The 23,196-nt window shown below is 39.2% G+C and overlaps 1 protein-coding gene and 2 long non-coding RNA genes across 4 annotated transcripts; 1 reads left to right on the top strand and 2 right to left on the bottom strand.

Moving 5' to 3' along the window:
- Positions 1-663: 663 nt before the first annotated feature.
- Positions 664-6,245, bottom strand: LOC103479266 (uncharacterized). Its single transcript, XR_014085222.1, has 3 exons — positions 5,995-6,245; positions 4,387-4,529; positions 664-4,297 (listed from the first exon to the last, which is right to left on the bottom strand). It is a non-coding gene; the product is annotated as an uncharacterized LOC103479266 (long non-coding RNA).
- Positions 6,246-7,059: 814 nt separating this feature from the next.
- On the bottom strand, positions 7,060-11,203 carry commd6 (COMM domain containing 6). The gene is made up of 7 exons (XM_008433632.3): positions 10,927-11,203; positions 9,968-10,026; positions 9,595-9,660; positions 8,712-8,788; positions 8,394-8,562; positions 7,711-7,863; positions 7,060-7,609 (listed from the first exon to the last, which is right to left on the bottom strand). Exons 1-7 carry the CDS (start codon positions 10,949-10,951, stop codon positions 7,559-7,561), a joined length of 600 nt encoding a protein of 199 aa, XP_008431854.1. The 5' UTR covers positions 10,952-11,203; the 3' UTR covers positions 7,060-7,558.
- An 8,504-nt stretch (positions 11,204-19,707) lies between these two features.
- On the top strand, positions 19,708-21,809 carry LOC145549314 (uncharacterized). 2 transcript variants are annotated; one of them, XR_014085229.1, is made up of 3 exons: positions 19,793-19,901; positions 21,386-21,712; positions 21,795-21,809. It is a non-coding gene; the product is annotated as an uncharacterized LOC145549314 (long non-coding RNA). The 2 variants fall into 2 exon arrangements; XR_014085228.1 differs by lacking the exon at positions 21,795-21,809 and having other exon boundaries at positions 19,708-19,901; positions 21,386-21,756.
- The last annotated feature ends 1,387 nt before the right edge of the window (positions 21,810-23,196 follow it).

Raw genomic sequence — 23,196 nt, forward strand, 5'->3', positions numbered from 1 at the left:
GAAAGTCTTGTTAAACGAGAAAATTTAAGTTATCTGTCTTGCTTTTTTTTTTTTAAACATTTTAGAAAGTTGACATTTTTTGGCGTTAAATTATAAATCACCTTGCCATAGAACCAAATGACAGGACAGAGCTCCGCCTTTTCTCCAACAGAACAGGAGCTGTTAAATGGAAGTGTTTCCCATGGCAATATGAGGAATGTTTCCAGCCTCTGTGGCACAGCTCCTCTGGGCTCCCGTTGGTTGTAATTCCTGAGGATAGTTTTTAATGAAAGCCGTGTTTAAGGCCTATGAGTATCGAGTATGAGCTTGTAAACAGTAAACAGGTTTTCTGTTTACAAGCTACCCCTGCTGAATCATAGTATTACATAGCTGCTTCACGTAGCAGGAAGTTTCCAACTGCCAGACTACATAATTCCTAGAACTTCACCTTTCTCAAAATAGAACTTTGCCATATATAACCTCATCAGTCAGCTAGTGGGGCCCTGCAGACTAGACACCCCCAACACTGAGCTCTCCTATTTATCTTAGCTATTACTTATCAAGCACTCAAGGTCCAGACAACTAAAAATCTTGGCCTGCATTTTATTGACATCTAGAAGAAATAATAAGGTTCCCTTTTTAGAATTTTAATAAAAATGAAAATAACATTGTTAGATAGGAGCATAGCTTAAAAATAGTAATTTATTAAAACAGAAGAGGCAATCTGCTCAAGTCTACACATTTCTGAGCTGGCAATAATATCCAGCACATATAAACTTAAAACTTTTATCAGTAAAATAAATAAAAAAAAATACTACTGACTGTCTAGCTTTGAACTAAACTAGAGTAAAGTTCAGAGAGGAACTGTTGCTTTACACCACTAAATTAAAAATGATCAAGGGTTTTCTCAGCTCTGTTGTAGCTGCATAGATTAACGCTGCCACTACTGAGCTTTGAATGTCCAATTGTTTGGAAGACCTTACTACAGCTACAAAACCTAAATATGATTTAAATATAGAACCGAACACTGAGCAATAGGTAAAATTATTTTTTTTTTCCAATTTCAGCTAAGACAACAAAAAATTTTAACTTCTCAAAGCAATGAATCCGAGATCAAATACAAATAAGATTTATATTTACGGAAGCAGAGCACAATTAAGATGATCCACTGATAGAGCAATAGGCCTGCAACAGTTTAAAAAAAAACAAAAGAATGTTAAAAATACAGTTTGTTCGCATACATGAAAAAAATGGGAAAATTCAACATTTTTAATACAGTACTCAAGCTCCAAACCTACATTAATAAAGTCAAAGAAAGTAAAAATAATTCCAAGTAAACAGACGTAATGTTTTATATCATTAAATTATTCAGGCCTCAGTGGAATATAACATAGCCTTAAAAAATACAAATTACTTGTGTCTGCACACAATCCTGGACAAAAAAGCTGACTTATTCCTAAGTGAGGAGCAAATTGTCCAAGTTTGGCAAACACGGATGATCCAGCTGATAAAAACAGCGACTATGTTTGCTTTCAAGCAGAATGAGGCATTTACTGTAAACAACCCTGAAAAGAAAAGCAGAGGGAACTGTGCTCTGTTCATTAACAACAAGGTGCAGGATCTAACAGGCACACGTTTTTTTTAAATGAGCCTCAATCAGGAGTAGACCTAGAAAAAAACCTGGAATGGTGAGAAAGAGGGTAAAGCAGAAAACAAGGGAGAAAAATAATGATGCTTCACATGATGTTTCCACAACGACCAGCTGCTTAAGATATCCCATCTCTATTGGCTGTGACCTGAGCACAGTGCAAGTTCCAAAGACTGAATGGTAAATGACGTATAATTGTATAGCACTTTAAACTAATCCAGAAGACCACAAAACGCTTCGCACAACGTTCAGTCACTCTCTGATGGTGGTGAGCTACGTGGTAGCTACAGAAGATGGCCATGACAAATGGAGCAGGGAATTGAAACTGCATCCTATCGGTTACAACTAAACTCCTACCTCCTGATCCATTGTCGCCTCAGTACAAAGAAAAAAAAAACACTGACATAAATCCATATTTGTGGTTCCAGCTTGATTTAAACGTAAAAAAAATTCAAGGTGTATGAATATGTTCACATCCACGCCTGTCAAGTCTCCCATTTTGGCCGAGACCCTAGAGCAGGGGTGTCAAACTCCAGTCCTGAAGGGCCGCTGTCCTGCAGTTTTTAGATGTGCCACAGGTACAAAACACCTGAATCAAATGGCTTAATTACCTCCTCAGTTCTCCAGAGCCTTGCTAATTACTTAATTATTCTATTCAGGTGTGGTGCAGCAGAGGCACTTCTAAAAGTTGCAGGACACCGGCCCTCGAGGACTGGAGTTTGACACCCCTGCCCTAGAGTTTTTATCCCCCTTTCCTGCCGTGCTCCCGTATTATTTTCCCTTAAATAAGTGGTCCCCAAACTATGGCCCGCAGGCCAGAGCCACATTTGGTCCGGCCCCCTGAACTATACCAGAGAGCATTTAGATTTTTTTTCATATACCGTATTTTCCGGACTATAAGCCGCTACTTTTTTCCTAAGCTTTTACTGTTAGTTACCCTTCGGAAACTACCGTAATCAGTTCAGTTAAATCTACACTTGGCAACTTTTCTTTTTCAACCGTAGAAAATGTGATATTCGATTGACCTGTTATGACTCAAAATTTTGGGTGTCCACCCCCCCTCTGCTGCTGCTACATCGTTGTGGAAAACCAATAGCGGCAGAGATATCTGCGGCATATAGCCCGGCGCGGCTTATAGTCCGCATTTATTTAATAAATAGTGTTATTTCCTGGATTTTTTCTGTGAAGAACCCAGAGAGGGTTATTTGATTGTGCTTTCTGGAAAACAATTTTTTACATTTAGGCACTCCTGCCATCATTACACTTTTTCTGTTACAAACTGACTCCAGCCCCCCACCAGAGAAGGGAAACGTCATGTGGCCCTCACAGGAAAAAGTTTGGGGACCCCTGCCTTAAATCATAATACGCTCTTACGTCAGTTTGGCGACATTTCCCGTATTCTCAAGTCCAGAACTTGACAGGCATGTTCACATCACTGTGATGCAGGGATCATTGAGATGTAGCATACCTAAAGAATCCTTTGCCAAGTACCAACTCAGAAAATCTGGGGTCAGTCTAATTACATGGCATCACAGAGTCACATATATTGCAGAGACCACAAGTGACTCTCATAATTTTGTCAAGCGTCGACATCTTTGCTGTTTGATCCGTGAGTAAGAACTTGATAGGAAAGGTGCTCTGTAAAATTGGGTATTTTTGCTTTAGGTTGCCCAGAGCTCGGTCCATATTTATTCTAACTGATAAAAGTTTTTTGCCTTCTGTGATTTCCCCGTGCGGCAGCTGTTTGACACCTTTTGTGATGACAGGAACTACCAACTTCGCGCCACGCAGTGCAACAATATCTTCAATACTAAACCCTTTGTTTGCTAGAACAGCATCTCCTGGAGCAAGATTGTTCAGGTAGCCGCAGCTCTCCGTCAGCAGCCGATCGGACGTACGGCCAGCCCATCCTTTGGATATAAAATTAATGAAACCTTGTGGTGTCACTGAAATTAAATACTTCATTGTATTGTGACTTTTGTAGTGTGAACTGTTTATGGTTTTGGTTTCAAGGTATGACGGTCCTTCGGTCAATACCTCAAAACAGTCCAGTATCGAAACACAATCAGGATACGTAGCTTTAAAAAGTTGGGGCATTGTACTTCTTACCTCATCTCGTTCAGGCCAAAATACAGTAGAAGGAACTAATTTGATATTTAAAAAGGTGATCACGTCAGAAAATGTTTTTGCAACTGTGCTGTAGTGAACTCTGAAAACATATGATAGATATAGCATACTGACATTAAGTCTTAGCTTCATTAATGTCAATAAGCATTTGTGAAACGGCGATAAGGCCGAGTTTGGTTTCCGTAAACAAGGCATGATCAAATCCATGACGGCCATTAATGAGACAAATGTCGGTAAACCTGTGTAAACCTTTGTTTTTTCATCATTATCTTTAAATGATTCCTCAGTGAGGTCCATGACTTTTAGCTGATCAGTCAGCAGTTCTTTGTCTGAAGTCAACTTTTGAACTGCGGATGACAAACTGTCGATATCTTCACCGCTCATGTCAGTCTGAGCTTCCACTCCCGTTTCTTCTTCCTCTTCCCCACGCAGATCTGCTTGACCAACCTCTTCTTCGTACAGGTCAACGTCATCCGCTGTCCCACTGTTTGGCCCAGTCCCAGAGAGATCCAGCAGTGCAGTTGCAGCACTTATTATTTCAGTCTGAAATGTAACACCAGCAGTTAGACATTTTTTATAACTTATAGTGACGATTTTCAATCAAACTTTTATATCTGATGCATTTCCCGTACCTGATTAGATTTGGTGCGACTCTTCTTTGTAGGTTCCTCGCTGTCCCCTGCTTCTCTTTTTTTGGCTCTCCTTTCAGCAGTTGGGGTATACGCAAAAATAGAGGGTACATAATCTGGAGACAGCGGGTTGTTGCTTTTTTGCCCTGCAAGTGATGGCAGGAATTAAGCATTTGTGGACACAATCAAAAGTATCGTCCAATCTACTCATTCGTTAAAATACCACTAATCAGGATTGGCAGGGTTTGAGTTTTGCATGCCACAAACCTTAAGAATTTATTAGATCCCAATTTTTTATTTGTTGAAACCGGGTTTTCCTGCAAAGACATGTTTACCCACTACTTGTGGTTCTACACATTTACAATGATGTAGTAAGGGTGCATTCAAGCAAGTCTATACACTGAATTATCCACATTGAGAAAACTCCGAAATGCTTAAGTTTTTCAAACATCTCAGCAAGAGTTTTTTTTGTTATTTTTCGGAATGCCATAAAATAAGATTCTTGGCCATTTCTAGGAGGTCTTAGTGTTGTGCATTGGTTTTTATAAATTATAAAAACACCACTGTTTTATGTGAGTCACTATTTTAAATGATGTAAATAGTAAAAAATGAAACAACTGCTTAAAAATTTAACAAGGTCTTTATCTTAACTATTGGAAGCAAAATCTACAGTTTGGGGAAGTTATATTGCAAAGTTTGGGACAGTATAACTTTACAATGTACAACAGTTTTTTTCTTTTTTTCCTCTCAAAAATTCTCAGTATTTCTCTATCTGCATCTCTCTGAGCTTTCAAATAAAACAGAGTTAGTGCTAAACAAAGTCGATTCATACAACAGCAATGACTAAATATTACCTAATCTAGTGTTACATTATGCTGTCTGACAGATGAGTCCCTTAACTCGGGTTGGTGAATGCTTCGAACTGAAAGTGAAGTCCACAGCTTGACCTACTTTTTGTTTTGGCTGAGAAATTACTTACTCTTTGGTGCACTTACAGACTATTTTGATATAAAGACAAATTCCATACCTCTGATCCCAACACAAATGGACTGTTAATGAAGGTGCATCTAAAGACAAATAGGACTTTATTTGCAAAATTTTGCATCATCAGTAATTAACTTGAATATTTAAGAATGATGCTGCAGAAGCGTGTCAGAATTAAAACATATGTGCTATATAAAAACGTGCACAAATTTTAGTATAGTAAATTTATATTATTTTACAGCATTTTAAAATGTGTAATGGGAGATTGTATTAAGTGCGAGTTTTGAACGTAAAACTGATCAGTAATTCAAAGAAGTACAGCACAATATTGTACTGACATTTGATGGCAAGAACATTTGTTTAAATATTCCTATAAATACCCTAGTGTACACAGTGTACAACGTGAGGTTGCCGCCCATGAGCATAAAACGCGGTGCAGAGGCGCCATGGAGTGAGAGCAGTGCAGAACTGGTGAGGAGGCAACTAGACGGTGGTACCAGACTCGACACAACACCCGTAACCCGCGCGGTTAGTGAAAGCAGTGTGTAGAGAAAATTATAAGTCAGCAAGTTAACTAAATCAATTCAGCAATAAAACAATAATACACACATAGACTGGAATATTTACCCGAAATGAAATGTTTACTGCATATTCTGGAGTAGTCGGTGGGATTCCAGTTTCGGCGGCACACAGCTTGCACCCATAAAGTTCTCCTCTCTGGGTCTTTAGGAAAGCGGTAAAATGACAAATCTTTTCTGATTGACCGATTAGAGCAACCGACAGCGACACAACAAGCCATTTCGTCTTCCTTAGAGACTTGTTCTTTACCTTTCCACGCGTGCTGTTAAACAACAGAAAAGGTATCCAAAGGATATCCAAAATGGCGACTTACGTCACGTGACTTGTGGAGATGACGTCGACACTGACTACACTTTGACTTTTTCCGACTTTTAAATACACCTTTAAAAGTCTTATTTAAAGCAATCCCAATACGAAAGCTTCCAAGTTATTTCTCTCAAAATTAACCCTTGTTTTGCGTTATTGGAATATTTAAAAAAACAAAAAAGTCCGTCTAAAATTGACAAACCTTTTATAAGCACGTTTCCTAGTCGTTATTTTTGGTGTGCTTTGTTGAAGTTTTTTTTTTTTTTTTTGTAATTTCTTACTCATTTTTATGGATCACAATTTTTCACAAGTCCAAACATTAAATTGTTACACTTACGATTGTTTGAAATAAATGAGGAAAAAAAAAAAACATGACTTCTTTTCTGAGTTAGTTACAGTTTTGTTTTTTCCACAACATGGAATATGAAGTAAATATATATTCTTCCATACCAGTTTCCCCAATGCAGTGACTCAGGGCAACTATGGATGTTTGGGCACACAACAAATCATTTTAAAAACTAATATTTGTTGTTTTTAAAATACTATGTGGTACCCACATTTAACAAGGACCATTTAAAATGTAAAGAAAATGTAAAGGGTCATGTTTAACCATGACCCGGAATTTCCCCACTGTTGGACAATAATGGGTATTTCTATTCTATTACAAAATTAAGGCAGTTAAAACTATTTCCAAACAGGAAAGGAAAATGTTATTTATTTTTAAAGAGAAAAACATGATGAAAAGATCACAACTTCTGCTGCCGATATTAGGAAAATGCAGTAGAATACAAAAATACATGTAAAAACTAAATGGAACAACCACTTTATTATTTTAAAGTGCATCATGGGTTATATACAGCGTTTCAATGAAGGCATCAAAACTGGCAGAAAAAACAATCATAAAATGACGCAACAGTCTTTTAACTTCAATACAAAAATGGATATTTATGGTCGGAGTGTGCAAATAAAAATATACAAGTCATAAATCGGTCTCATTATGGACACATAACAGATGTTGCAAAACTAAGCAAACCACTCAGTGTTTCACGGGAGAAGCAATAGGATAAATTACGTAACCCTAAAAGCTGCCTTTTTCAGCTGTTCTCATCTTAAAGGGCTTCAAATGCATCACACAAGAGCTGAGAGAGACAAGCTGAGAGCTGACATTTACAGCAAGTCACGTTGACATTTTAAGACACCTGGCAAGAAAAAAAAACGACAAAAAAAACCCCAAGGATGTCAAGCTGTTCCTTCTTTCACTTTTATATAAACTGGTACTAACTGCACACTTTGGCTTTCTCGCACATCATACAGTCTCCATAATCGCTGCCATCTCCTTGAACTGCTTGTGAAAATTCTTAAGAGGCAAAAGCACAAAAAAAAAAGAAAATATCATCAGTGTCTGAAAAATTCAGTTAGAATTAATATAGATCAAAGTCGATGTCGACTAACACCAACCTGGAACTGTGGAATTGTCATCTCGAAAGCCCTCTGGCAGATCTGTCCAGAGGGCTCGACGATCTTCAGCAGCAGAGACACGTAAGGGGAGTTTAGAGACCGGCATGTGTCTGAACTCACCGCCATCCCCAGCTTCCACTGCATGTCCACAAGCTACAGCGTACACACAAATTAAATCTATTCTGATTATCAGGACACACTTGGATACATATTCACACCCATTAGCTTCAGCTTGGTCTCAAATTGTCTCGTTAAACCACAAAGTTCTGTTTGTTTTATTTGGGGTTTTTTAGACATGACAAAGACGTGCATGATTCTGAAAATGGATGAAGTGATGCATGGTTGTCCAACTTCACTGACAGGCCAGGCAAGGTAAGAAATAATCAGAGAAGCAGCCAAGAGACCCTTGGTATACGTGAGGGAGCTGCAAAGATCCACAGCTTGGGTGGAACAATTTGTGGACACAACTGTTTGATACACACTCACAAATGTGGTGTATATGAAAGATATATATTTTTTTTTTTTTGACAAAACGTTATAAGAACCAAAGGCAGTTTTACAAAATATTACCTCAAACATCCATCTCTGTGTAATTAAATTATATAACGTGTAAAGTTTGTGTTTGGATTGTGACCAAATCTGAACAGTTCTTTAGATGGAAATGCTCTTAAGTTTGTGCGTACCTGACCGATGCTCAGCATGGACTGAACTTCCTGCTGAGCACGAACCGAGGCACCATGTTCGCTCCACAACGTGTGCAAGGTCTGAAGAGAAGCTTTGGACCATTTGCTGCTGCCTTCCTCCAGTTTGGACACAAGTTCGTCTGCAGAGAAGTTGTTCTTTCCAGCTGACCTGGAGATATAAGCCACCAATGTTTTATCTGAGAGCAGACTGATGTGCTCCTCTGTGTATGATTTGACATTTTGATTTGATAAATAAAGACCAAATTAGCACTCTGCATCCAGTGAGAAAAAAACAAACAAAACAAAACATAATACTACCTGAATGTCAACAGAAGAAATCTAGTAATACCCTGGACAGCTTCATGATCGATTGTTACCCCGGCCCTCTGAAGTCTCTGTCCAGATGATAAACATTTAAAGAAAATCAGGAAACAACAAACTGGGTAAAGGTAATTATTTATTTATTTAGCACATTTTCACCAACAAGGCAATACAAAGTGCTTTACAGAAATTAAAAGGAAATACAAACAAAATAACAAACCAAAGGAAAGAGCAAAAGAAGAAAAAGCTAATAATATTGATCCAAAGTAAATAAACTAGATACTCCTATTCAGGCTTGGTAGATAAGTACAAGTAAGTATCCTCTGATCTAATTCCTTTTCTGGTTTGGGAGAATAGGAGTCTAAAAAGTAATTGCTAAGGTAGTTTTTTTCTGGATTCTAAATTTGTTCTAATCCCTGTTCTGGGTTGCTAAATAAGTGTAAGTAAGTATCCTTTGGACTTCTGGGAGATAAGTATAAGTATTTTCAGGACTTTCTAAGTGTACTCTAAATTTGTAAAAGTAATGAGAACTCCACAGTTTCTAAGTAATAATAAAAACTACATTTTCCTGTTCTGGAATATTTTTTTCTGGATTCTAAATTTGTTCTAATTCCTTTTCTGGGTTGCAATAATAGGAGTCTCTCTGCATCTAAATATTGCGTGCTCTACAGTTTCTAAAATATAAGCTAAAGAGTGACTAATAAACTAGAATCTTCTGAGTTAAAAGTGAGTACTCCACAGTTTCTAACAAAATAAAAAAGAGGAAAGGGCACGTTAGGGCACACAGCAACATTCAGATAAAACAAGGGGCAAAACAAAGACATGAGTGGAAGATAGTTTAGAGGTTGTTTGGGGAAAAAAGAAAGAAATCTTGACTCACAAGAGCAATTTCAGCTGAATCTGCTCCACTGGTTTGCCCTTGAAGATATGTCAGAATGTGCTGAGACTGTGAAGATTAAAAGATTTGCAGTTGAACCGTTCCAAAACCACATCCTGAGTGGTTTTTGCAGAGGGCGGTTGACATAAAAAAAGTCAATATTACTCAACTCTGTTTACATCCTACTGTTATCAAGGCAGACACATTATGAAGCAAATCGTACCAGACATGTTAGAGTCGCCTCGCTTTTACTCGCCGCATTTCAGAAGTTGCATGTGTGCCAGTTAGATGTCAATGATACGATGAAGAAATTACAAGTATGCCGTTTCCCTTCACACCCAGAAATGATTAACTTAAGATGTTTTATATTACTCACCGTTTCAGTTAACAGATATGGAGGCAAGCTGCAGATTTTGTCTACTGCTCTGTTGATACCTGAAATTACAAAAGAACAACTCCACATAAGGACAACTGCATTAATTATGACATAATTTACCATCTCTTCCTATTGCTTCAAGTGTCAGAAATTCTTGCAATCTTTAAAATGTATCGCTTTTTACATTTTTTTTTTTTTGCCTTGTTCTTAACCATTACTGCATGTTGTGCAAATTAAATGACCATAGATTATGAACAAATCAGTACTAATGTATCAAGAAGCACTCAAACATGCAGCGCCATTCCAGAGAACTTTCATTGCATTTCAAATTGGGTCATCTTGTTTTTTTGTTTTTTTACAGATTGTTCTTATCAAAGTAAAACAAATTGTGTTTTTGTAACAACCTGCTATTAAAAGAAGTGCCCAAAGATCCAGTTTATAGCAGGACTTGATGCAATCTGGTGGTTTCTTTAGAAGTAACACTTTCCGACTTAAGCCAAATTGCATTTGACTACACCGCAACTGAATCTGTCTATATGATTGGCTTATAATGGATTCATTTGTTTAAACATTTCTATATAACTGGGTATGTTTTTGAACTTTTTGTCTTGTAGAGTACTTTGACAAGACATGTATTATTCACCGGCGTTATATTAACATAATGCAAAAGAATGAAACAAGGAAAAGCTTAGAGTAAATCACATAAACTGGGTCTGTTTTCTGTCTTGTAAATAAATGGAAGTGTTCTAGTGTATCTATATCCCCGTTGTTTTGTATCGATGCATGGTTGAAATCAAAAACAAAGTTGAGATCCAAATGAGTGTTTCTATTCAGTCGGGAAAGAATAGCTTCTGTCATTTTATGCTGAAACATTACAACCGAGACACTACAAGTCTGTCACTATTCCTATTTGTCTCAGTAGTAAAGTTCTGACCCTTTTAGAGCCGTTTAGAACTCACCGTGTGATTCCTCTGCCGCTGGCATCGTTGTTTGACAGTAAAATACTGTACTGTAAAATACTTTAAATTAAGAAGCTTTTTAAAGTCTAAACCTTCCTGTTTGTTTTCAAAGAGGTACTGAAAACAGCAAAATGCATACTGCTGCTTCCCAAATGATCCTTCTTGTATGTTTAACTACGTTAAAAACTGCACAGCGCCATCTGCTGCACGGGAGTATCTATTGTTATGATACAGGAAAATCCGCAATACTTCGCTGAACATGTTTTTACTCTGTTTCTCGTGGAAAACAATAAACTTGGCATGTCCGGGTTGATGGTTTCACTTCAACCATGGGACATCCATCTATCCATTTTCTTTACACCCTTGTCCCTTAGTGGGGTCGGGAGAGTTGCCGGTGCCTATCTCCAGCTAACGTTGCGGGCGAGAGGCAGGGTCACCCTGGACAGGTCGCCAGTCTGTCGCAGGGCAACACAACCATGCACACACACACAGGGACAATTTGGAGAGGCCAATTAACATGACAGTCATGTTTTTGGACTGTCCGGAGTACCCGGAGAAAACCCACGCATGCACAGGGAGAACATGCGAACTCCATGCAGAAAGACCGGGAATCGAACCCAGAACCTTCTTGCTGCAAGGCAACAGCTCTGCAAACTGTGCAAAGCATGGGGCAGCTCAGTAAATTAGAATATAATTGAAAAGCTATTTATCTACTCAATTCAAAAAGTGAAACTGAGACAGGATCTTGTTAATTCTTTTCATTATGGCTTATAGCTATTGAAAATAAAATATTAAATTTATCAGAGAATTACATAGGACTAACAAAAAAAGGTTTAGAATAGAATAGTAGTTTTAAATTCTTGGGGGTACCATGACAATTTTATATATATATATATATACCATTTTCAAACTTTTAATAAGAATGTTTAAACTGATTTGCCTTGGTATGATTCAATGAATTCACGTTTAAGGCTTTTATAATGGATTAAATAAATTCTGTGGTCAAATGACTTTGGTTTAGTGCAGTATAGACACAGAATGTGTATTTTTAATTTCTAATATAGAAATATTTATGCAATCTAGATACGGCCAGAGAAGGATTTGAACGTGTGAAGCCCAGAAAACTAAAAAGGTTAACTCTGCCCTCTGCTGGACAGACACTGATAGAATAACTAAAAGTTCCATATTTATCTCCGACTATAACACGGTTTATGTGAAACTTAATCTTAAGAATATGGAGTTTCACATCGCTTTCGCAGAATATAGGGATACATATCCTAAATAAAACACAGACAGACAGACAGACAGACAGACAGACAGACAGACAGACAGACAGTCTGTCGCTGATGAAGGCTGAAGGGAGCAGATAGATCAGTGAGCTTAATGACTGCCCTCACTAAATATGAGTTTAACAGGGGGGCAAAGGGGGCTCGTGAAGAATCCATGAAGCTAGACAACGCCCCAATGGGCACAGCGAGGTTGCCGGATGATGAGGCTGGAGAGCCAGCTGTGAGCTGAGACATACAGAAATCCTGGTGGACTGGTGACGGCGTTCTCCTGGAGGTGAGCTAGAAAAGATGATCCGGTCAGAGGAGTCCATGAGGAGATCAGCAGGGCTGACGAGGGTCAGTGGTGGGAAGAAGGGGATGGCGGATCGAAGAGAGGCCAGGATAGGGGCAGCTGAAAGTCACAGGACAAACAACCATGCACACACACACACACACACACACACCTAGGGAGAATTTGGAGATGCCAATTAACCTGTCAGTCATGTTTTTGGACTATGGGAGGAAGCCGGAGTACCCGGAGAGAACCCACGCATGCACAGGGAGAACATGCAAACTCCATGCAGAAAGACCGGGGCCGGGAATTGAACCCAGAACCTTCCTGCTGCAAGGCAACAGCTCTACCAACTGTGCCACTGTGCAGCCCACATTACAATCAAAGTATCTAAACTTTTTAGAACCAGTACCTCCAAATGAACCATCCAATTCAGGGGATGCTGCAGGTAACCAAAGAAACCCCAAAATTACAGGTAAACAACCTGGTTGTCCATTACAAAAAGAAGCAATACATTCCAGGTGAGTAATGACGTTTTCTCTTCATGGCAGGAAAGAAGGTCCAAAAGAAGTGAAAGTGACAAACCATCCGTAAAATTGTATTTAGAACCTCCTCATCCTCTTACATGCCGAACCCTTAGAAACTGCATGATAACAAAAACCTCTGTCCATCCGTCCATTTTCCTCTGCTGTTTCTGGGTCATGGGGTAACAGCTTCAGAAAGGAGGCCCAGACATCCCTCTCCCCAGTCACTTCTTCCAGCTCCTCGGGGGGAATCCCAAGGTGTTCCCAGGCCAGCCGAGAGACATAGATCCTCCAGCGTGTCCTGGGTCTTCCTTGGGGGCTCCTCCCGGTGGGACGTGCCCGCAACACCTCATCAGGGAGGCCCCCAGGAGGCATCCTTACCAGATGCCCGAGCCACCTCAACTGGGTCCTCTCGACGTGGAGGAGCAGCGGCTCTACTCTGAGTCGCTCCCGGATGTTATAGCTTCTCACCCTATTTCTAAGGGAGAGTCCAGACACCCTGCAGAGGAAACCCATTTCGGTCGCTTGTATCCGTGATCTCGTTCGTTTGGTCATGACCCAAAGCTCATGACCCAAAGCTCATGACCAAAGATGAGGTGGGAAAGTAGATCGACTGGTAAATCGAGAGCTGTCTCTGTTTGACTCAACTCTCTCTTCACCACTACAGACCAGTACAGCGCCTGCTTTACAGCAGACACTGCCCCAATCCGCCTGTCGATCTCCTGCTCCCTTTTTCCCTCATTTGTGAACAAGATCTCCAGATACATAAACTCCTCCACTTGAGGCAGGAACCCTTCTCCCAATCTCTCCCAGAGAGGAGACATTCCACGTCCCAAGAGCCAGGTTCTGCAACTGAAGATCAGGTCGACGGGGATCCCTCCCTCAAGCATCATCCAGATTCAGAAGAGGACAGAACAGTTTAGGACAGAAGTTTTGAACATACAATGAAAACAATGCCTGCAGCTGCCCCAAAACCCAGGCCAAAATCCAACCCGTTCATAAAGGACTCTCCACAATCTGTCAAAAAGCTCCACATACTCCAGCTTGCACGCTGCTGCTGCGGCACTTCTCGATTCAAATTTTGAAGAATCGCTTCCACAATTTCCTCTTCATCCGACTCATTTAAATTGTAAGACCTTTTAATAGTCTTCATCAGTTCCGCTATTTCTCCTAGCAACTCCTCTGTGGTCAAATTTCTTACCCTCCTCCTTTGAACCCTTATGTAGAATTCCTCAATTTCATCTCTGACGTTATTATCCATGTTAAAAGTTTTAAGTCTCCTCCAGTCTTTCTCCAGTGCTCGAATGAAAGATCTTGGGAAGTTCAAGTACTTAGAGACAGTTTTATGATGTCATAACAAAAGAGAATGATATTGTTACATCACATAGAGTGATGTCATAACTGACATACATTTGGATTTGCATATATTTATGCATTTTATAAAATATGTTGATACGGTTTTCTTTTGCAAATTACTGAAATATGTTTAATCTAGGTCATGCTAGTTCTGCTATTATATTGTTTTTGTCATGTTTTAGTTTGTGAGAAAGTGTGGTGGGAATTTAACATTATGGCTCCTCCTTGCAAGAACTTGTTTTATGCCAGACACTGACCTTACCTCGATGCCCATTGTGTTTTACCCAGGGATGAAAGTAGTTTTAAATTCTTGGGGGTACTATGACAAAAAAAAATATATGTGTTCAAGTGGCTGGACCAAATGTGAAGGCTGGCTGGATCCGGCCTGCGGGCCGTAGTTTGGGGAGCCCTGGGTTAGGTGGTCCCCAAACTAAAGCTTTGTGTGCTTTGGAGTTTCAGTGCTGATGAACTTTTTTTGAAGCGACAAAAGAAAAGCTGGTAGCTCTTGAATTGCTACAAAAATAAAGCGGTATTTCCTCCCTAAGCCCACTGGCTGCAATGTTGACACCTTGAGATGTCATGGGACCTAAATTCTGAACATCATGGCATGGAGTGCATCCCAGTTTTCCATGTCTGGCATATAACCATTCATTTTAGCTTTTAAACTGGTTATATTGATCCTGTGTCCAGACAGAGGGATAATAGCCCAGCATCATGACCTGTTTGTTCTGAAGATCCTGCAGCTTCCACTTCTCTTCCTAACATGGCGCCTCCTGACCCCGACTCTCATACTGATAGGAGGAACCACAGAGCTCTGTTATGTTAAAGCTCATTTTGTGAAGTTGGAATATTTTTCCTCCAACAGATTCCAGAGGAATCACCTCAAACCAGATGTTGGACTGGATTTTATTTCAGTGTCATTTGTGAATGTTTCTCATTTTCAACAGTGGCGCTATAAAGGTTGAAAAAGGTTATTATTTTGGAGAAAGTCTCATCAACATCAATGTTTCCACTAAATAAGAGGCAAAAAAATGTGTTTGATAAAGGAAAAGCCTCTCAGGCTCTGAGCTTATACTGTTATCACGTGTTAAATACTCTGTGTATGTTAACGTAGATCAACAGCAAGCCAAACTCAATTTTATGAGCCAAGAAGCTGAGCGTTTTGCTCCTTTATTACGTTTTCTTGACACAACTTTGAGCAGTGGTGTAGAAAAGCTCAATGAAAGGTTGAGTGAAACTATAAGAAACAGAAAAAATAAACTATGCATCAGCTCTAAATACACAGAATAAACTTCTAGTGTCTGAATAGAATTAACCTTAGCTGCAGTTAAGAAACAGTCACGTAGCAACTGTTGCTATGTAAACAAAAACTATCAGGACATGGTTTTTCTGGAATAAACACATTTGGAAAACAATCTCAAAATAAACTAACAAAACATCTAACGCTAAACAGAACATAGATTGAACAGCCATTGTTTTCGGAGGTGTAAAAAAAGATTAACAACACAGGAGGTGAAGTTCATACATTAACAGGCTTTCTCTCTGTTAACATGTATTCCAAACTGCAACTGCCTCTGCAGTTGCAGTTTGCACAATGCACTAATATCTCAAAATTCTCTTTCAAAATAAAATACAGATAAATTAATACTATAGAACTTTCTAAAACTAATTAAGACATTTCCAACTTCCAGTCTGGGGCAGAACAGAGCTCAAAACACCAAACTATTTTTTATATCAGACAATTAATTTAATTTCACATAATTATCGCGGTAGAAGCCATTTGTTTGTTAAATACTTACTGAAACATATTTACCGTGTTTGATGGTTGTTGTAAATGACTTATACTCACAAAGAACGAGGTAATTAGTCCAAGTTTGTCGTTTATTGAACGTTCAAAAACTACAGCGGCTGTGATGAGCCAATGCAAAAGTAAAATAAGGTCAAACAATCCGAACAGGTGATCAACTCTAAACCACTCGCACCTTTTTACTCTCCGTCTGTAATTTAAGCACAGCCGTTGCTATGGCAACCTCCTGCGCTCCACAAGCCGACCCTAGATTATGTTAAAGACACAACATTCAGTCCGTTACAATATTAGGTTTGCAGGCTTGATATTTATTATTAATAAGCGCTCCCCCGAACGCAGCGGTGGTTGATTAGTTAATTTTAAACTCCTGCTTTGCTCGTTATTTTGGTAATGGAACCGAAACGCACTGAATTTCGCAACACCTTGTTGACACAATAATCACTGAGATTATTGTTATTGTGTCATTAATTTCAGCACGTTATGTTGATTTTGTTGTTGTTGTTCTTTAATAAAGTTATGAACGTTTTGATGAGTCAGAGGAGAACGTGCTGCTGTCAGCGTCCTAGTTTGTCACCTGATGCCGAGATCGACTCAAAACCTTCCGCGATCGACATGTTGCACCGCTGCTACCAAAGCACGAACAGTTCAGAAACAATATGAAATGAGAAAAAAAGCTATTTATTAACTGATTAAGTCGTGTTTTAGATTGTTCTTGAAAAACTAATCAGCCACAGCTGATTAGTGGGTGAACTCACAGCTGCACAGTGAACCCATTGATTTTTTTTACAGCAGACAGCCGCTCCTCTCTTGAGGGTACTGCGTACCCCCGCTAAATCTTTTAGGGGTACTCGGTACCCTGCCGTATCCCCTTACTTTCACCCCTGCCAAGAAGTAAATCTCACTCAAGACTTTATGGAGACTGTGTCTGAAGTCAGCACCAGTGGTGGAGAAAAAATGTACTTAAGTAAAAGTACAAATACACAGACAAAAATGTACTCAAGTAAAAGTAAAACTACCACATTAACATTTGTACTTAAATAAAAGTAAAAAAGTACTGGCTTTTAAAAACACTTAAGTATTAAAAGTAAAAGTACTTGCTGAATGGATTACCTAATCGCTAATATCATTAAGTGAACCGATCTATTTAATTTTAATACATTAGAAATGTGCCATTTAATGAACAATGTCACAGATAAAGCATGTTTTTATTATGTTTACTCTGTGTAACATAGTTTAGACTTAGATATGTGATTCTATGCATCATAATTTCAGGGAAACATCTCGTCTCCTGTCCTAACATAGCATAAACTTCACTTTTTTTTTTTGCCACTGGTGGCATTTATTTTGAAAGAAATCCAACAGAAAGGGGATGGAAAGAAGGTGGGTGAAAGATCCGTAAATAGCTTGAGCAAAAATGTCAAACAATGGTGTCATCAATGTGTTACTCTAATCTGACCCCTTGTAACTCGTAATCTAACTATTTACAATCCAATAATCAGATTAAAATTACGTAGCCAAGTTAAGTATTTGTGATTATTTTTAGAAAACACATATTGTTGCTTCTTTTTCCTTGGGGAGATATGTTTCACACCAGCGACACAAACGTAAACGATGGAGGGAAAAGAGATGCACATTTTCTAGCTGATGGATGAATTTTTCATTGAGTGATAAAATTACTCTTTCAAAGTAACTATACATCCATGGCAATAAACTAACTACACTATAAATCATATGTGCGTAGACCTGTCACAATAACAAATTTTGATTTTTGATAAACAATATTATTGTTGTTTTTAGACCATTTTTAAGTAATAAATGTTAATGGGAAAATTATAATGCAAGAACACAATCTGAAAGATCAGTAAACTTAAAATTATAATGAACATTTAACACTGCAACTGGAAGGCATTTCCATCCATCCATCCATTTTCTTTCACCCTTGTCCCTCAGTGGGGTCGGGAGGGTTGCTGGTGCCCAGCTAACGTTTCGGGCGAGAGGCGAGGTACACCCTGGACAGTTCGCCAGTATGTCGCAGGGCAACACAGGGACACACAACCATGCACACACACTCTCACACCTAGGGACAATTTAGAGAGGCCAATTAACCTGACAGTCATGTTTTTGGATTGAGGGAGGAAACCGGAGTACCAGGAGAAAACCCAAACATGCACAGGGAGAACATGCAAACTCCATGCAGAAAGACCCCAGGCCGGGAATCGAACCCAGAACCTTCTTGCTGCAAGGCAACAGCTCTACCAACTGCGCCACTGTGCAGCCTTGGAAGGCATCTCAAATATCCAAAATAAATAAACAAAATGACAAAAATAAAATGAATTTTGAAGTCTTTGTAAATAAAATTTTCCTTCAAAAAAAGGTTTAGCTGAGACCAAAGCACCAACCTGAAAGCTTTTATCATACAGTTTTTTGTAGAAAGAAAGAGAAATAAAAAGAGAAGTGATAAATCGTGCCAATGGAAATTATTGAATTTGTTTTAATTTATCATGAGCACGTAGCTCGGTTCATTGTGCGCGTTGAAGCGGACACGCAGCGGCACGAGCTGACGCCGCCGCATGCGCAGCGTGTCGCAGCGCCTCGAGCATCTCTGGATCCTTGCAACTCGGTGCGGATCACGCGCGCCGCTCTCCCAGGCGGTTCCAACGTAAACCTTAACTATAAACCTTGGGGCTGGTACAGTTTCTAATCAGTGAACTCACACATTGTGATTAACATTAGAGTTGCTACCTGTAACTATCCTGGCTCGCTGGCTAGGCTGGCAGTTTTGGCGGGTCTGAATCGCTGCCAACAAAAAACTCCGCTTCATCTCCAAGACGACAAACAAAATGTGTCCAGTTTTTGGCTTTTCCTTGCTCTCTGTAAAATAAGTGGTATTTCAAAAGAGCGGGAGAAAACATTATATTTTTTTATCAATAAGAATTTTTGTTGCTACGCTGTTAATCTGTTGCTAAGAGATGATGGCGTTTTCTGGTAACCAAGCTCCACAAAGTTCCTTAAAGTAAACATCTGAGAGATAGCAGAAGAAATTCTATGTTTTTTGAACAATAACAATTTTTGTTGCCAATCTGTTGCTAAGAGATGAGTGTGTTTACTGGTAACCAAGAGCCACTAAGTGAACTTCAGATTTTCACTTTTGCGAAATTTGCCAACGGTAAATGTCTTGTATCTAATCAGGTAAGCGTTATTTCGAAAGAGCTTTTGTTTTATAAACTACTTGTTATTAATTTGGTTTTAAGGGATAAGCGGGGTTTTTTCTGGTAACGAACTGCCACGAAGTATAAATCGGGATTTTTACTTTTGTGTTGAATGTGTGTTTAATATAGCCTATTTGCCATTATAATGACAAAAAAAAAATTACTTTTCTGCAAAATTGACCAACTGCACAATTCTTGTTAGTGTAAAATAAGTGGTATTTCAAAAGAGCGGGAGAAACATTATATTTTTTTTATCAATAAGAATTTTTTGTTGCTACGCTGTTAATCTGTTGCTTAGATGATCGCGTTTTCTGGTAACCAAGTTCCACAAAGTTCCATAAAGTAAACGTCTGAGAGAGAGCAGAAGAAATCCTATGTTTTTTGAACAATAACAATTTTTTGTCGCTAATCTGTTGCTTAGAGATGAGTGTGTTTACTGGTAACCAAGTGCCACGAAGTGAACTTCAGATATTTACTTTAGCGTAATTTGCCAACGGTAAATGTCTTGTATCTAATCAGGTAAGCGTTATTTCAAAAGAGCTTTTGTTTTATAAACTACTTGTTATTACTTTGGTTTTAAGAGATAAACGGGGTTTTTCTGGTAACGAACTGCCACGAAGTATAAATCGAGATTTTTACTTTTGTGTTGAATGTGTGTTTAATATAGCCTATTTGCCATTAATGACAAAAAAAAAAATTTTCTGCAAAATTGACCAACTGCACAATTCTTGTTAGTGTAAAATAAGTGGTATTTCAAAAGAGCGGGAGAAACATTATATTTTTTTATCAATAAGATTTTTTTTGTTGCTACGCTGTTAATCTGTTGCTTAGAGATGATCGCGTTTTCTGGTAACCAAGTTCCACAAAGTTCCATAAAGTAAACGTCTGAGAGAGAGCAGAAGAAATCCTATGTTTTTTGAACAATAACAATTTTTTGTTGCTAATCTGTTGCTAAGAGATGAGTGTGTTTACTGGTAACCAAGTGCCACGAAGTGAACAAAAAGCAGAGCACAAACATTTCTAATGTAACTACTGCCCACATTAAAAGTAGTCTTTTTCCTAAAATAAGCTTTTTAGCTATTTTGTTTATTTATTAACCATGTTTAGCACACTGAATGGAAGAAGTCAATGTAAGACAACATGCTAGTTATAGCCCACATGCCACTGGCTGCATTTAGGCTAATATTACCATTATTCGATCTTGATATTGCCTAATGTTTTATGATACCAAGTATAGTCTACAGAACAAAGACAGAAATATTTACAGAAAGAGATGTTTAAGCAGAATCATTGCAAAGGCAGAAATGAGGAAAAAAAACACAATTTATCTTAAACTCCTAGAACTGGCTTTAATTCTTGAGTTAAAGGAATTCTATTAAAAAACAGAAACACCTGCTTTACAAGCAGACTTAAAATGTTCCTTTCTGTGAGCATCCAATGTATCATCTGATATTGTTCGGACAGGTTCAGATCTGATATCACTTGCCTTGTTAAATTTCCTGTTCCCAAGTTCTCTGACGAGACCCAGAAATTTGATAACGAGTCAGATTTATAAGTTTTAAAATGTTATCAGAAAGGTAGAAAGTTTGCAAATTATTTTCCTTACACTTTACAGTTATGCAGCACTTTGTGTTGATCTGAAGTAATCATCTTTGTTGTAAAATATCTTGGAATTTGTGGCTGCAGCATTGCAAATGCTAGAAATAGTTATGGGATGTAAGCACTTCTGCACATCATGGTGCTTGTTAGAGAGCCCTAAATATTGTATGTTTATGTTATTTCCCTCAGTTACTCAACATATACTGTTACAGAAACTCACAATTTCAGTGTTGGGGTCACATTGTATTTGGGAAACGTTTGATAGTTGTGCACATAAGAAAAAAATAATGTAGTTTACTGCAAGGTGAAAAACTAGTTAAAATCAAACCTACTTAGAGATACTCAGACAATGTGTATATATATTTATTCATATTTATATAAATTCCCTTCTCACCCTTCCGCAGGTGGACTCTTTCATCCACTGAGCTCGGGTCCTCTACCAGAGGCCTGGGAGCTTGAGGGTTCTGCACAGTATCTTGGCTGTGCCTAGAACCTGACATTTCTGGACTGAGATGTCTGATGCTGTTCCTGGGATCTGTTTTAGCCACTGCTCCAGTTTGGGGATGACTGCCCCGAGGGCCCCAATGACCACAGGCTAGACTACCACAGGTCCCTGCGCTCCTCGGCCCTGTAGACGCAGGGTGAATCCTAGCAACCTGCGGCCTCTTTGCCGGGAGCACCGGACGCCACCTGATGGTGTAGACCCGCCGATTTCTGCCAGGATCAGTTTGGTAAATGCCAGGTCGCTGACAAATAAAACTTTCGTCATTAGGGATTTCTTTTCCTCTTATTGATTGGATGTTTTATTAACAGAATCATGGACAAGTGGTTTGGTGACTCCAGCATTTTTAATGAACTTGTACCGTGGAACTGTGGCTATTTTAATGCTCCAAGGATGTCAGGGTCCGGTGGAGGTATAGTGACTGTTTTTAAAAGCAGTTTTACTTGTAAACAGTTGCCTCTGGCCTCGTTTAGTAGCTTTGAGATCAGCCTATCTGAACTCGGCAGCTCTCACACTGTGCTGTGTGCAGCGGTCTATCGGCCACCGAAGTACAACAAAAACTTTATAAATGACTTTTCTGATTTCCTGGCTGATATTATGCCAAGGTATGACCGAGTTCTCATTGTTGGTGATTTTAATATTCTTGTCTGTCGTCCTACTTCACCTATGGCTCAGTCATTTCTTAATGTAACCGATTCTTTTAATTTTGTGCAGTCTGACTGGTGCTACCCATGTGCATGGTCACAGTCTTGATCTGGTTTTATCTTATGGTCTACCAGTTTGTAATTTAGTGATTGGTGACTCATTATTTTCAGACCATATGCCTGTTTTATTTGAGATAACGCTGTCCTGTGCTAAAGCTAAAGCACACGCTGCAGCTCGGTTCTATCGTGTTCTTAATCCTTCTACTGACGGTCAGTTTTCTTCTGTTTTTAATCAATTTATTGGTGTATAAAGTGCTTCATAAATAAAATTTGTAAGGGATGGTATTGTACTGTGGTCTTCACCTTCCAGGCCTTTTCCAGTTCCTCTCTGAGGCCCTGGTATTTCTGCAGTTTCTCGTGCTCCTTTTTCCTGATGTTGTAGTCACTTGGTACTGCTACATCCACCACAACGGCTTTCCTCTGTTGTTTATCCACCACCACAATGTCCGGTTGGTTCGTCATTACCATTTTGTCAGTCTGGATCTGGAAGTCCCACAGAATCTTAGCTCGGTTATTCTCCACCACCTTTGGGGGTGTTCCCCACTTTGATCTTCCAGTCCATACTCTGCAGATGTTCCTGTACACTATGCCCGCCACTTGGTTATGTCATTCCATGTATGCTTTCCCTGCTAGCATCTTGCACCCTGCTGTTATGTGCTGGACTGTCTCAGGGGAATCCTTGCACAACCTACACATTGGGTCTTGTCTGGTGTGGTAGATCTGAGCCTCTATTGCTCTGGTGTTTAGGGCCTGTTCCTGTGCGGCCAGGATGAGAGCCTCTGTGCTGTCCTTGAGTCCAGCTTTCTCCAGCCATTGGTAGGATTTCCTGATATGAGCCACTTCAGTTATTTGTCAGTGGTACATCCCATGTAGGGGCTTGTCCTCCCATGATGGTACTTCCAGCACCTCATCCTCTGTTCCCCATTGTCTGAGACATTTATTGAGCACATTGCCTGTTGAGATCTTGTCCTTGGTGTATTTATGGATCTTGGATGTTTCATCCTGGACA

Source organism: Poecilia reticulata, chromosome 2 (genome assembly GCF_904066995.2).
Source record: "Poecilia reticulata chromosome 2, P_reticulata-male-v2, whole genome shotgun sequence".
NCBI lineage: Eukaryota > Metazoa > Chordata > Actinopteri > Cyprinodontiformes > Poeciliidae > Poecilia > Poecilia reticulata.

Coding starts and splice junctions, on each gene's coding strand:
- commd6 (XM_008433632.3), bottom strand. CDS start 10,951: ATGCCAGCGGCAGAGGAATCACACG. Junction 8,563..8,711: donor TTTCTTCTGTTGACATTCAG/GTAGTATTATGT, acceptor TTATATCTCCAG/GTCAGCTGGAAAGAACAACT. Junction 7,610..7,710: donor TGACAATTCCACAGTTCCAG/GTTGGTGTTAGT, acceptor TTGCCTCTTAAG/AATTTTCACAAGCAGTTCAA.